The 14,625-nt window shown below is 31.8% G+C and overlaps 1 protein-coding gene across 1 annotated transcript in view; it reads right to left on the bottom strand.

The window, feature by feature from the left end:
* Positions 1 to 1,292: 1,292 nt before the first annotated feature.
* The window catches only part of LOC137924740 (opioid-binding protein/cell adhesion molecule-like), a 47,379-nt gene continuing 34,046 nt past the window's right edge, over positions 1,293 to 14,625 (bottom strand). Inside the window, exons 4-6 of the mRNA XM_068768158.1 lie at positions 8,777 to 8,954; positions 2,266 to 2,402; positions 1,293 to 1,378 (exon numbers count right to left, since the gene is read on the bottom strand). Coding sequence (XP_068624259.1) covers positions 1,293 to 1,378; positions 2,266 to 2,402; positions 8,777 to 8,954 — 401 coding nt within the window. The remainder of the gene's footprint in view (positions 1,379 to 2,265; positions 2,403 to 8,776; positions 8,955 to 14,625) is intronic.

Below are 14,625 nucleotides of genomic sequence, written 5' to 3'. Positions count from 1 at the left end.
ACACTGCGCTTGTCGATAAGTGGTCTCCACACTTTCAGGCCCCAGTCATCCAACCCGCTATGTGACATACTCTCTTAACTTGCCAACACACTATGCTATGTCGTTTACTTATCCACCTAAGTATTAAGTTTAAATCTATGGAATTGCACTAATACGTTGGTGATTTCATGGTGGCGCCTTACGCTTCTTGTTATGCAGAAGCTTCAGATTTTGTACCAAACAATTCTCATTTAAGTGCTACTTCTCCTTTTTCATTCAAGTTGCAAAATTAAAAGCAGGTAAAGCGCATCGCGACTAAAAAAAGGTAAATTAAAATGCAGGACTTAGTTAAATTACGTATAACGATTAGCTGCGTAGCTTTAAATACAGTGATTTAGATTTAAAAGAAAGTCCGCGTGAAAGTTTACTTTTTCATGTCGGCACCTTGTCTCTTGCTTATCAGCAGTTATCCTATCAGATACCCTCATAAGACGAACCATTTTATCGTAACGGTGTTGGATGTATTCCACAAAGAAATTAAAGATATGTAGTTAGTCATAGGCAATAATTTAAATAATATATGCAAGTGTATTTCACTTATAATTTTTTTTATGGAAAAAACAGCGAAAACTCAATTTCGTGCATAATATATATAACTTATGATTATCTTTACAGAATACTAGACGTCAGTGAACCAAGACACTTAACTTTGGGTGAACCGTTGAAAAAAACTAGTGAACCTTATCTTTTGTTTGTTGTCTTTAAAAAAATTGTAACGATTTTTAATTCTAATGAATCAAAAGTAACATCTTAAATGTAAGGAAAATCAAATGTTTTTTACGATAAATAAATGACATGGATAGAGCTTATTCTTTTTCCTGTGGTAAAAGAAAATGTTTATTTTAAAAGTAAATTTAGAGTCGTTCAAAAAGAGCTGGTAAATCTATGTTTAAATAAAAAATAATATAGATAAGAAAATTATGCATATGTTTTCGATATGAATAATACGTATAATTTTAATGCACGTGGGAAATTTGTGGGTAAGTTTTAATGTTATATTATTAACAATTTTATGATTATACCATTCTAGACTTAATTCTATATTATAATACTGAATATTATCAGTACTCAGACGAACTTTTTTAATTGAAGTGTATTATAAAAATGAATATTGTAATAACTTCGTAATTTTCAACAAAAAAATTCGTCTGCGTATTACAAAGAGTATACGGTCTAGCGAATTTTCAACACGAAACTTATAGATAACTGTATTATTACAAAATGTTGCGCGTCCAATACGCGCCGGCTATGTGTCAGCTAATGTATGCACAGAGGAAAGCCCACATTGGATGAGATATACCAGCGACACCGCCGCGTTGCATTGCAAGGGGATTTTCGCCTGTAAGGGGACGAGGATCTGAATAATCTGACAATACACAAGATCGAGTTCATTGAATATTTGATCAACGTAGTACATACATGAATATTGAATTTGGATGCGAGAGATTTATATCTTTATATTTATCAAGATAATTAAGTCACAAACACGAAATTTAATTAAATATTTGTATTTTAACTATCTTCTATTAAACTTATATTTTTTAAGAATTGTAAGATTTTAAGTTAATACTAGGAAATGTAAAATTTAATAAAGAGTGTACAATATAAAATTCGTAACTTTAAGATGAAATTGGAGCTGTTATAATGAATTAAGTTGCGTCTTGTTCAAGAAGCAGTTATTACTGGTTACAACCAGTTACATTTAGTTTTAACTGGTATTTTGATCTCTTTCCGGTAGCCTAGAATTAGCCAGTTGCCAAGCGGCTTCGTTGGCGTTATGAGAATTATTTTTGGATAAAACTGTTTGGCCTTTTAGGTGTCTGTTTGTAACTTAGCTTTATCTAATAATTCTGGTTGCCTAGTGCACTATATGTCACTATAAGTATTATCTTAACAAAAAGAGGCAGCATCTTCAATTCTAGCTTAATCTCAAACTCTCAACTGTTTTTTTTTTTTACAAAAGCTGAGGGTTAAAAAAATGTACTATTTTGTGAGATTTAGAAAATCGAGCATATATGTAGAAACAATCCCTTATGATTGTAAGAAATTTAAAGGAATCATGTAATATTTTGCAAAGTTTTACATGCACCTGGCTAACGCATCAGTGATATCCTAGTTCTGGAAGGTAAGTCGTTTATTTTCTTCCCTTCTTTATAAATTAGAGTAGTTCCTGACACTATTTTTTACTTCATTTTGTTATTTTGTCGTACATGTTTATTTTCTTACCTCTCAATACATGCACGGAGACTGCTGTAGCTGCAAAATCTGCCAGTGAACACGAGTAGTTCCCGGAGTCTTTTCTGTTTGCATTCGCAATGTAAAGACGTGACAATGCACCGTTCGATGTTGTTTCTGTCTTCACGCTGGGAACGAAAACACTTTTTAGATAATATATATCTATCTCTAAAGAGCAGATATATATATATATACATATATACATATACATATATATATATATATATACATATACATATATATATATATATTTTATATATATATATATATATATGCTCACAAAAAATGGGTTGCTATCTCTAACGATTAGGACAAAAATAAAACAATAAAATTCCTTTAAAATTTTATCTCTCACGGGTCAGTACATCAAATTAAACTTAAGTCAAATCTATGTTATGTAATACTAAAATGATGACAAAACTAATAAATAACTAAAATTTTATACATTAAATATTAATAATACACTTTATTGTTCATTAAGTCAAGTATCAAAATTCCGATTCCGCGGGATTTCATTTTAAAGACTTTGTCGTTTTCTTCATCATTTTGGTCCTAAGACGTTCACTGCTAGAAACAGGCTTCCACCATAGATTTCTTATAGAATCGGTTGGAAGCAGGCTTTATTCAGCATCTTTCAACGATCTTAACAAAGCCTTATATCTACATTGGACTTTTGACACTTTGCTAGCCGGTCCCTGGTGTCCAGTTCAAAACCTGTAGGTCGCTTTACCTCCGTTTACGTTATTTAGCCAACCCAATACCATTTCACTATGCTAAATATCTTAGATATGAAGTAATATAAAAATTAATAAAACATTCTGTGCAAATATTTTCTTATATTTAAATTTAAACTGAAACAATTAGCGTTAATATAAATTAATATTCGACTAAAATAATTATTATTAAATTTACACTAAAAAGTTCTAGTAATTAACAACATTCCGTTAGTTCTTGGGTCCTGACTTCGGGCAAGTGTCTAATAAACGTTCCGATCTCTTCCGGACCATTTTCCGCTCAGCGCTTTCACCCCCGATTGCTTACCCTCGTCAAAAGCGATAATCCAACTAGGTATCGCATTTAACTCATTCGTTTGATTAGTCTGTTAAATTACGTCTTCGAAATCTAACTGTAACGATGCTAGACTTATGCTATAAAAGAGACCTTTTATTTGTTTATTCACTGTTTGACTATAAATCATTATATGTTCTCAGTGAGATAGTTATAAGGTAACAACTGTAATTAATTTTATATTTCTAAGCTTCTAAGTTTGTACTTTCTTACTGCCTTTTGTTACTGTCTATCTCCAATAAAGTAAATAAATAAATAAACCTTTCATCAAGAACTTTTATTTTTAATGAAATAGAAAGGTTATAACTTGAATAAAAAAAAACAGTTTCTTATTTATGTATATCGGATGTCCATCACAATAACGCACATAAAAGTCGATTCTTTTATAACAAAAATTCAACCACATTTTAGTAGAATAGTTAGTCAATTTCAGTAATCGCCTTACTTATTTTGAGTTGTGGCGTTGATTAGAACGCACCCAAATTTATTATCTATGAACGCATCTGTTTTTGCATGCCCCTTCTTCCACTCGGTACAACTCGCTCTCTCTCTGACGCGCCGCGCTACCAAGCGGACGTGTCGCTTCAACCGCTGTTCAACAAAGGAAATACTTGTAACTCAGATTGAGATTTATTTTTCTGTGATATTATAAGTTTAACTATCCGGCAAGTGTTTTTCTTTACATCGAATTATCTATTACGGGACGAGGGTCCCGTACCAACGACCACCCCTCAGAGTATTAAGACAGCAATCGATTCGGTTAGTCCTGTGTAGACATGTATAAATATAGTAGTATTAAATAACTTGATAGTAATAATTATTTTATTTAATTCACCGTAATTTCCCGAATTTCGGTGTACTTCAAACTTAACATATTGCGTGATATGAAATGATGCGACGCAACGTGACATGACATTTCAATCATAAGACACAATCATTCGCATATTGGAAAAATAAATGCGCACTGACGAAAGAAAAATATTTCATTTAATTTGATAAGAATCAAGCCGGTATAGGCATACGGCATAGAATTCTGGCGGCCAGCAAGCCACTCCAACATTTAAATTTTTGAAGGCTTTCAAAACAACACCCTGAAAACCATAGTTAGTTAGTTTAGTTAGCTGTGATTTATAAAAAATACAGAGGTCCATAAATTTTAAAGGGGTGAAAAATCTTGTAAGGCATATAAATAAAGATTGGAGTGTCATAAGAACTTATCGACAAGGCCTTTGATTGAACACGAGAATGTATTCCGCATAAAAAGATCATGACTAGATTCGATCTGAACTGAACCTACACCGTTGAAAGAGACGACCAGTCATAAGAAATGGTTCAACTTAAAAAAAAAACATTCGATTTTCAAATTTAATTAAAGATGGTTGGCAGTAAATGGAAGGAAGTTGATTTTATAGATATAAGCATATGACTACCAATTTACTCTTTAAAGCTTCAACCACTGTAACCATCATACGAATTAAAGCAACATGTATACCAATTAAAAAGGTGTCTTATTTTACTTTTAAATAAATAAATCGGCGACAATACGCTTTATACAGTTAGTCCAGATTCTCGTTGGTAAAACATCTTCCCCGGTCGTTTCGCTTTAATTTATACAAACAAATTGCGCGCATAAAATTCATGGGGTGTTAACAACGCTTATTTGTCGAAATCTCTGAAAAGATTTGTAAGGGCCCGGTGTAATTAACTTTGCGACAACTCTGGTGCGGAATTTTAAGTTCTTTCGTTTACGTCGACAGTGTTATATGACGATATTGACTCACGTCTGGCTTCAATTTGAATTAAGTTTAATGTTAGTATAGTGTTAATTAGTTAATTTAATGTGAACAAGTTAAAAAAAGTTAATAATTTATTACATTCTAATAAATCTGGGTATGTTTTTTTATTAAAAGACCATGAGGATTTTATCCCAACAATAGGTAGATCATGTTGTTACCATAGGTTGACATGTTGAAATTGCACTGAGCAAGCTACATGGCTAACAGTACAAATGACTTCACGAATGGACACCACGCTCAGCGTCGGAGGTACGACCACATGCTTTTTTATTGGTTATAGGCAAAGCAATTGACCTCTGACTAGTCTAATGTTAAGCGATGACCAAGTCTACGATGGTACATGTTTAGCTAGAAGTTACCTATTCACCATTTATTTGAAAACTCCCAAATTATAGCTAACTGGAAACAACGACGCGGGTAGATTGTTCTAGTCCATGGCTGTTCGGATTATAAAAGTAGTGGCAAAGTTCAGTGCGGGTTGAAGTTGGTCAGATAACCTTGTTACTGCCGCCGAAAAAGGGTGGATATAAGCCGCGTCCACGCGGTCTTATTGTAAATTTTAGGGCAGTTATACGTCCAATAGTGGACGTTAATGATGATGATGTCGCTGTTCTAGATTTATCTTTTTCTGAAGCTACCAGAGATTGGAGACAGACACACAAAACAATAAAGAAGCATTTGTCAACATTCTCGAAGTCCAGATAACTACAAATTATTACGTATTCCTTACAATTTACGATTCATAGGACCAACTATGTGAAGGTAACTTTGAGAAGCCTATGTGGCAAAACCGTATAAAAAAGCCTACAGTCAAATACGCAGCCAGAACTACAAATGATTTATAGAAATCGTAAACAAAAAAGCGATCCGAGAAGGGACTCTCGAAGCTCGTCAATAGAATTCAAAGCGTAAGAATTGTATAGTATAATGTTCGTTGACATTCTCTTTATTTAAACCGTTGATTTCTAATAAGACTGCTTGTCTAGCTTCCAGCGTTTTAGGACAACTTTAACAAGGTCATCTGTTTATTTTGTAGGTGGGTGTCATACGCTGAGCTTGTTGGAGTTGAAATTTTTACCAACAAATAAGCTATTAACGATGACCCAGTAGCACCTTAATAGTGATTTTAATTTTTAATTAAAGCATAAAGTGACAAGAGAGGCTGTATATTCGACTGAGTTAAGTACCCATTACAACACGCAGCTCAGAGTTTTAAAACACATAATCGCCGCGGTTTTTATGCACGTCGCTGTGATACGTAAAAAGGCGCGACTTGTTTGCTGAACTACTTATAACACTGCTATATACATAGCATTATTTTGAAACAAAATATCGGCTATGAAGGCAGAAAAATACAAAAAAGATATAATACGGCTAACAGTTTTTTTATTAAAATATTGAATGATAAAGAAACAAAGTATCCTAAAAAATAAATATTTTCATTCATTTTATAGAGTGAAACCAAAGAACACATTTCTTTTATACATGAATATGAAACGCTACCAAAACAATTAAATTTGCACTAGAAATTTGCACTAGCAAAAGAATCTCTTAGAGAATTAGCGCAGATTAGGCATGCAGCACTGATTTTATGTATAAGGATTTCATCTTCTTGAACTTTTTAGATTTACCTCGAATCCAAAATTCATGACACCGACATTTCTTTTTTTTCTTTATTTATTGCTTCATGTCGTCGTCATGAAATATCTACTCTTCGGTTAAACAAGTCTCGCGTACTTAAATTTATATAAAGATACTGGATACACATAAAAGAACGCAAAAGAAAATGGCTATTTAGTATGAAAATATATTAAAGGAAATAAAATATTCTTAACGAAAAAGAAAATATAATCGTAAGTAAGATTAAAAACAAATACTTCTGTTTTATAAATAGCAAACAAAATTGTGTATAAATGTTTAAAATTAAGCCATAAATTTCAAAATTGTACAGCAAAAACGCAAAACGCAGCAAAGTAAGTCCTGGTTGGACGGACCGACACACACACAGCACATCGCAGACTATTCACCCACAAGGCGGAAAGACGCTGGATGTAGACCGCTTCAAACCGGTCTTATTGAAACTCAGTAGAGAGGCTTTAGTCCCGGTAATGAAGGTTATACGGCTAATATGACCCTCCAATATATTATTAATTTAGAGATACTCTGTACCAGATTTTATTATTCTACACTACCAGAATCAATATTAGTCAACATGGTTTACATACCATGTTGATCAAAATTCATTATAGGGAGACCTTGTACCCGCTCAATATATCACTTTATAACAGATCGGTAGAGCTGCGGTGTACCACAGCTATTACCTATAACGATTAATAAATTTGAATCTTAATTTAAGCGACGATGTAAGAATTTGTTTTGTATTAAGTTGACATTAAAATTGAAAATTGTAACACAGAGGCGATACAAATTAATTTTAAATTCTAAAAATGTGATAAGTTAAAATATGTGCCATAAAATAATTGCTTTTATAAACATAGTATATTATAAACACATGAAACGACAAATCGCAATCAAAAAATACTCCGTATTAAATCCGTCTTAAATTAAAAAAACTGTACTTTATTTTACTAGGGTTAATTTAGTAAAAAAAAATATTTTCACTGGCATGTTTTTATTAATAGTTAAACCGTATCATATTACTAAACTATTTATCTTCAGTACTCTTTTAAAATAATTCGACCTGCTTTATAACTTCTATTTCGTTCAGAAGTTTCTAGACATTTCTATAGAAAATTAGACACTGCCGCACTGCTATTATATAAAAAAGAATTATACGCTGACAAGATATCAAGATATCTATATGCAATACTATCTGACATTACTTATAAACAACCAATCTATTTTATATATTCATATTAAATATTGAAAATTATTAGAAAACCATATATTGCATATTCTGGTTATTAAAAAATAATTGTCGTGTATAAAAACCTTGATAAAGAAATTTTATTTAGCTTAGACTTCTTTGACTTTGAGTAAACCTTATTATCAAGCTCACTGTCGATAACCGACCCGCGGGGCGGACTTCCCTTGAGGTTTCTTTGAGACCGATTCTGGATTGTGGAGATTAGTACACGAGTGAAAATAACCGACATTGTTCGTCGTATTGGTACGAGTATGTTGAAGTGGCAATGGATAGACTACAAAGCATAAAGACCAAATATCGGCACACGTAGCGTAAGACGTCCAATCTCGAGATGAACGGATGACCTTATTAAGCAAAACGCAGGCTGTTTGCTTTCAACTGGTTTTATTGGAACTCTGTGGAGAAGTCCAAGTAACTTTGACTCTGTGTTTGGCACTAATCGGTGTAACATAACTCCTGAAGATGCTCCGTGGAGGGGTGAAACACGTGTTGAGTGATTTGGCGGTGGCAGTTGTGTGATTTGAATTGTTTACCGCATACGCATTTATTAGCGGGCTGGCGAGCGGTGCACTTTGTTGCACGACTACCACTGCATGTGCGGAGGTGGCTAGATATTGGTCCTTTCTTATTTAGGATGGACTTCCGCAATGTAACGCCTGAATCCATTAAATAAAAAAAAACATTATTTGGCATCGAAATTATGTGCTTAATAAAACGTGGCTAATAATAGTGATTTAGTATTAATACTTACCTCACTCCACCACGTTTCGTATCATAGTTTAATAACCGGGATCCATGCTTCCAGTTCACCTGTCGCGATGGCTGTGGTACTTCGCTAATCACACAACGGAGCTCTATTATCGAACCTTCCTTGTAGAATTTATCTTGCAGCGGTCGGCCCCGCTCGTCGACGATCTCCACCTTTGGAACTGATGACAAATAGTAAATAAGTAAAAAACATGTTTACCAATAATTAATAACGATAAATGGGCAGATCCCAATGGCTGGACCGACGGCATCAGGTTAAGGAAGTCGTTGAATGCGGGCAGCACAGGACCAACACTGTAGGCATCTATCGGCTGATAAGGTGATCATATATAAATGAAAATAAATCACCAAATGCTAACCACATAACTCGAGAACAGCTGACATTTTTGTTCACATTTTCTTCAAAGGATGAGGAATGTTACACAACATGAAACAAAACCAGCGGAAAATTTCGAAGAAAAGTAGTAAAAACAGTACTTTTCTTATCCCATACAAACCATACCATACAAACGTCTGACGTTAATGAATAACAAAAATGGTGTGTTTGGAAGTTATCTCACATACAAATGATCTATCATGTTTAATCCAGGATTCGAAAAAGGAATGGTCATATATTTCGACCATTAGTTCTAATAATGTATAACATATAATAATCCTTCAGCCGTCATATTTAAACTTTAATTTGAGCAAAGCAAGATGTGGCAAAAATCCAACGATGTTACATAATAGCAAATTCAAAACACCGATTAAAACAGTAATTTATTACACGCCACTGTGCACGGTATTATATAACAATATACACTCATGTAATGTCTCAATAATCATATAATAGAGTTAAGAAGATTATTAAACTAAATCTCGCCAATAATCCTGATAAATACGTAGGAATTTTAACTGTAATAATAAAGCTTGAGAATGAATTTACTCGTGACTCTACAACTGAGTTGAGAATATTAATAAAGTGACTATAAAAAATCATCTGAGATTATCGTGGGCTCTTATCTGACCAGGGCTCGTTTGGAACCCTCATAGCTTTAAGTTAAAGCATACCATAGTATCAAATTGGGTTCTTATAGCATTCTTTTCGGGACTTTCAAAAGTGGTCACTGTAAGTGATCCAATGTGGATAATATATGATAATAATTATAAAAATAAATAAAATATAATCCGATATACTTATACATTATTTCCCACTGTTGACTTGTTTTTCAATAGTATACGTTTGTCAGTTTACGCATATTTTGTCTGCTTAATCAAAGAATATGTTACCAAACTTATTTTCTGACAGAGAAAAAAAATATACTCTGGATCTTTGTACTTATTTCATTATTAATGTACAGTTTGATTGTTAAGTTAATCATATTAATCATCCTGTATATGCGATAAATTGTCTGTCATACGACTATTTACTTATTGTCATTAATCTTTGTAGAAATAAAATTGAAATATCTTTTGCTATAAATTTCCGATTGCGGTTAATTGATATGACGCTGTTTTAAAATGAAAAACTAGAAACAGTTGAAAGAGATTGTGTATTATGTTAACATACTTTAATATTAATCAATGTTACGTACAATAAAAAAGGTGTTTTTCTTTATAACAATATCTATGGCAAGGCTAAGTATATACACATACCAATATTGTGTAATGGTAGACGGTATGTTACAAATAAATTAATCCTTTTTTGTATATAATCTCACATTTTATTTTGTTAACACTCTCACTATTTTAGAATGATTTTACTAGGACATTTTTTTTTACAATTCATACACTTCTTAAACTATAATAAATACAACGGAGAATTTAATTATAAAAGCATTTTATACCAGTTAACATTTATAGCAGATAAAATTAATCATAGCAAATTAAAAAATAAAAACACGACCATGAAAATTGTAATACTTGTATATAATTAACTATGCCATATACAATTTAAATAAAAATAAAACTGGAATACACTGCCTCATTTTAGTCCATAGACACAAACTACAAGGCCTCCCCAAATGATTTATGGGGCGGTATTCCATTATCGCTACGCTTGGCAGGCGGGTTGGCGATCGCAGAGTTGTATTATGGTACGCAGAGGATATTTCTGCACATCCTCCGAAAACTTGTTATTTAGGCAGAGAAAATCCTATATAAACAACGCACAAAGTGTGAATTACATAAGATTGTACCTCTACCGCTGGAGTACCACTGTTCTGTTATATACTGCTGAAATGATCATGTTTACGAGACAAAAACAACTTATTTGACTCTTATTTTGTTAAAATTATTATCTCCATTTTCTCTTTAGGTATTCTTGTCATATACAAATTATTATCACACGAGTAAAATTTAAAATATATACCTTCTTTTTTCGTTAATTAGTTTTATTAATTTTTTCATAAAAGTCCCTAAAAAAAGAGTGAAGTTACTGATAAAACATAATGTCACACATTGTTCAATTACTCGCCAAAAAATAGAATTAAAACAAAAAAATATTAGCTGAGGAAAAACATACTCGAAGTAGCAGATGCTATTAATAGCTCCATAAGTCCCAACGTGCTGACATTTCTGTAAATCATGGTCCAGTTGACCGTGTCTAACTCGGAAAAGGGACTTAAAGGCTTACACACTCCATCGTATTAGGACCGTAAAAACGGAACTGTCGTTAACTACCCGACCACGAATATTAACTACCTCTGTATACTGTCTTTGTAGTAAAATTTACAACTTGTGAATAGCTTCTTTTTTAAAAAACATGTATTTTTGTTTGTTATTCACATAGGATTTTTTACACTTACCTCTTGTTTACACCATAACAATAACAAAAAATCTTGAATTAATAGAAATAAGCTACACACATACATCGAGCTTCCCTATATAGTTCAATATAGTAGTAAATAATTTCCACGTTTTATTATCAATTAAAAAAGCTTTTAAAATTTTTCAGAGTTTTGCAAGTTTTTCCTTAATGTATTTCTTAATTTTATTATGCCATAACTGGCAGACAATACATGTGATTGTTTTATAATACCGTACAGAGTAACCTAAAAATAGTTACTATGAGGCCTAGGATCAAATATATTTATTTATTTATTATTAATTACGATATGTATAATATGTCGTTGGCAGTTGCACTTATTAATAGGTTACAGCCGTAGGCATCTTTCTTGTTAAATATCAAAATAACAATCTTATCTACGAAGATATAATAATCCCTGTTCTAACCTTAAGTCACTATTTTTGATATTTATTAATATCCTTATGCTATTTGTGTGATCATAATTTCATATATGGTCAATATTTCACATATAGTGTGGTCATAAATACTGTTATAATTAATTATAAACAAAATATTAATAAATATTTTGTAATATTAAAACAGAGTGGGGTGATAAAGAGAACCACCTGTGTAGAGTTCCAAATACAATTTATAAATCCTACACAGGCTTTATATTAGTTAAATATTTGTGTACCGGGAAATTGATAGGTACAATGAAACCTCCTCTGCGATAGATTGACCATCCACGTAGTGTTCGTATCAAAGTGATATCATGCAGTAAGGAAAATATTTTTGAAGAAATCCTGGTCGAAAGCAAAATGTTTTATCTCGGGAGATGAAAATAGCACCTAATACCATGTTGAGTGTTTTATAAGATGTCTTAAAACTTGCAATCTACAAGAGACGAGCTGACCATTTCTTAACTTATACTTAAAACAATTGGGTGGTCAAATCAAAGTTACTTGAGCATCCATATATGTTTATAAATATATTTATAATATGTTTATAAGCATCTATATATATTAAAAAATATATACACTGTCATAATATTTTCTACTTAAACTGTTCTCTAGATCTCATATTATAAGTTAATTGCATTAACATCTCTCTATTAGTATAACAGTATTTGTATCTATAATAGCAGCGATATAACATAAAATTAACCCCTACGAAATATTATACAAAATACTTCCATATATGAATAGAATAAAAGAAAGATTAGGTATTTATAACCCCTTGGGGAATTTCACACTCATTTTCTGTACGAAAAGATAACGAGAAGATAAATCGAAACGTATTTTCACGTGTACTTTATCGATTGTCTTTAGCAAAACAATAAAAATCACAGACAACACACATACATATGATACAATGATATTTTTATTTTATACGCAAAAATTATAAGAATAATTTTATAAATATTATATTAAAACATTTAGTTTATAATTTTATTGCATATTAACACTGTCACTTTATATAACGGTAAAAGTTTTATAAGAGTCAACATATATAAGTTACACCATAAACAAAAATGTTTTCTGAAATATTAGATAACGTATACGATATTAAAATTAATTATTCGTCGGTGTCTGTCTATGCAGACTATATTTCCAGGAGTTATTGGGTCTAGCGCATTTAATTTACTATATTTCAAGAAAACCATTTTATACAAAAGGATTGAAAGTAGGTGTAAAACATTAAAAATTTTGGCTGACTTTCAGCTGAACTTTCGCCTATAAAAATCTTGACTGGCTTGACTAATCATCTTGTATATAGCATATAGCATTATAATCTCAAACAATTTTTCTATGACGTTTATACCTTTGCTTACTGGGAGAGAATGCCTATACTAAGTACCTATATTAAGTTTGCAATTATACTTGTTGCAAAAGATAAAGAAATTAGTTAGAGACTTTATTATAAAATCAGTAGATAGACTCCGACTGCAAGGCATATACCTCCCTTAAAGATCACCACGATGAGTTGTCTTACGCTGCCAACGTTCAGCGACTTCTCACGATCTGAACCATCTCCTAATGGGGAGCCTATCTAATGGTCACCGTATTTCTCCATTAATGAAAGTTTCAGCAATATCAAGTCTCGACTGGTTAATTAGAAAAAGAAATATTCCTCGACTTTCATTTGAATATAACCGCAACAAGTTGAAAGAAGAACGAGCGACGAAGCATTGTCCCTTGCCAATAAAAATCTAATTACTGGACGAAACAAAAATTACGAACCCGCTCGTAATCCCCCGTAACAAGTTCAAATGTAATTAAACGGGCATTAATTAACAAGAAAAGTGGAGTTTTATATTTTCGGAATTTTATTCCAAAAACAGTCCAAATAAAAACGTAACAAAGTGGTACTAAGCGAAGTGGACAAATTTTTTGCATTCATTTGTTTTGATTATTGGTGTTAAACCCTAACCAAAAATAATAATTCACGCAATAATAATACAGCAAGTAAAACGTTTTTAAATTCTAGTTTCAATATTACAATAACCACATATTTTGCAGTAAGAATATTAAGGTCTGTAGCATTAAAATATAAAATAAAATAATATAATTATGTTCAGAGTGATCATTTCATTGAAGATGATTGGAAAATGGTTATAAAAAGGTCCAAGCCCTTCTGCTGACAAATGAGGTATGTATCCATTCCATCTAAGCCTTGACATATATAACTAGTCAACCTGAGAATAAATAATAGAAATTATAATGTTAAAAATTTTATTTTCGATTAATACCACTTTTCATATAAAGATTATACTAATATTAATTAAATTAAATCATACCACTAACGGCCAACACGCGGTATAACTATTATATATTATTGATTTTTTAAATTACCGTCTGCATTGTTATATCTCATATAAACGGTAAAATAAAAACAACTCCATCTTAGCTTTAAACATATCACTATTTCATATTATTTTTAAGTTATATAACTTTGATTATTATCACTTTATATTAATAAGGTTGTAACGTAAGTGGCTACGCTTCGAGCTTCGCTGTGAGATCGAATCCGAAATGAGGAGATTCGAAAAAAAAAACCAAGGCCAT

This window comes from Battus philenor, unplaced genomic scaffold, assembly GCF_028537555.1.
Source record: "Battus philenor isolate CCGP_79_NKW_IND1 unplaced genomic scaffold, ilBatPhil1.0.hap1 SCAF_24, whole genome shotgun sequence".
NCBI lineage: Eukaryota > Metazoa > Arthropoda > Insecta > Lepidoptera > Papilionidae > Battus > Battus philenor.
Note: the sequence above shows the minus strand (reverse complement) of the source record. Positions and strands in the feature narration are given on the sequence as shown.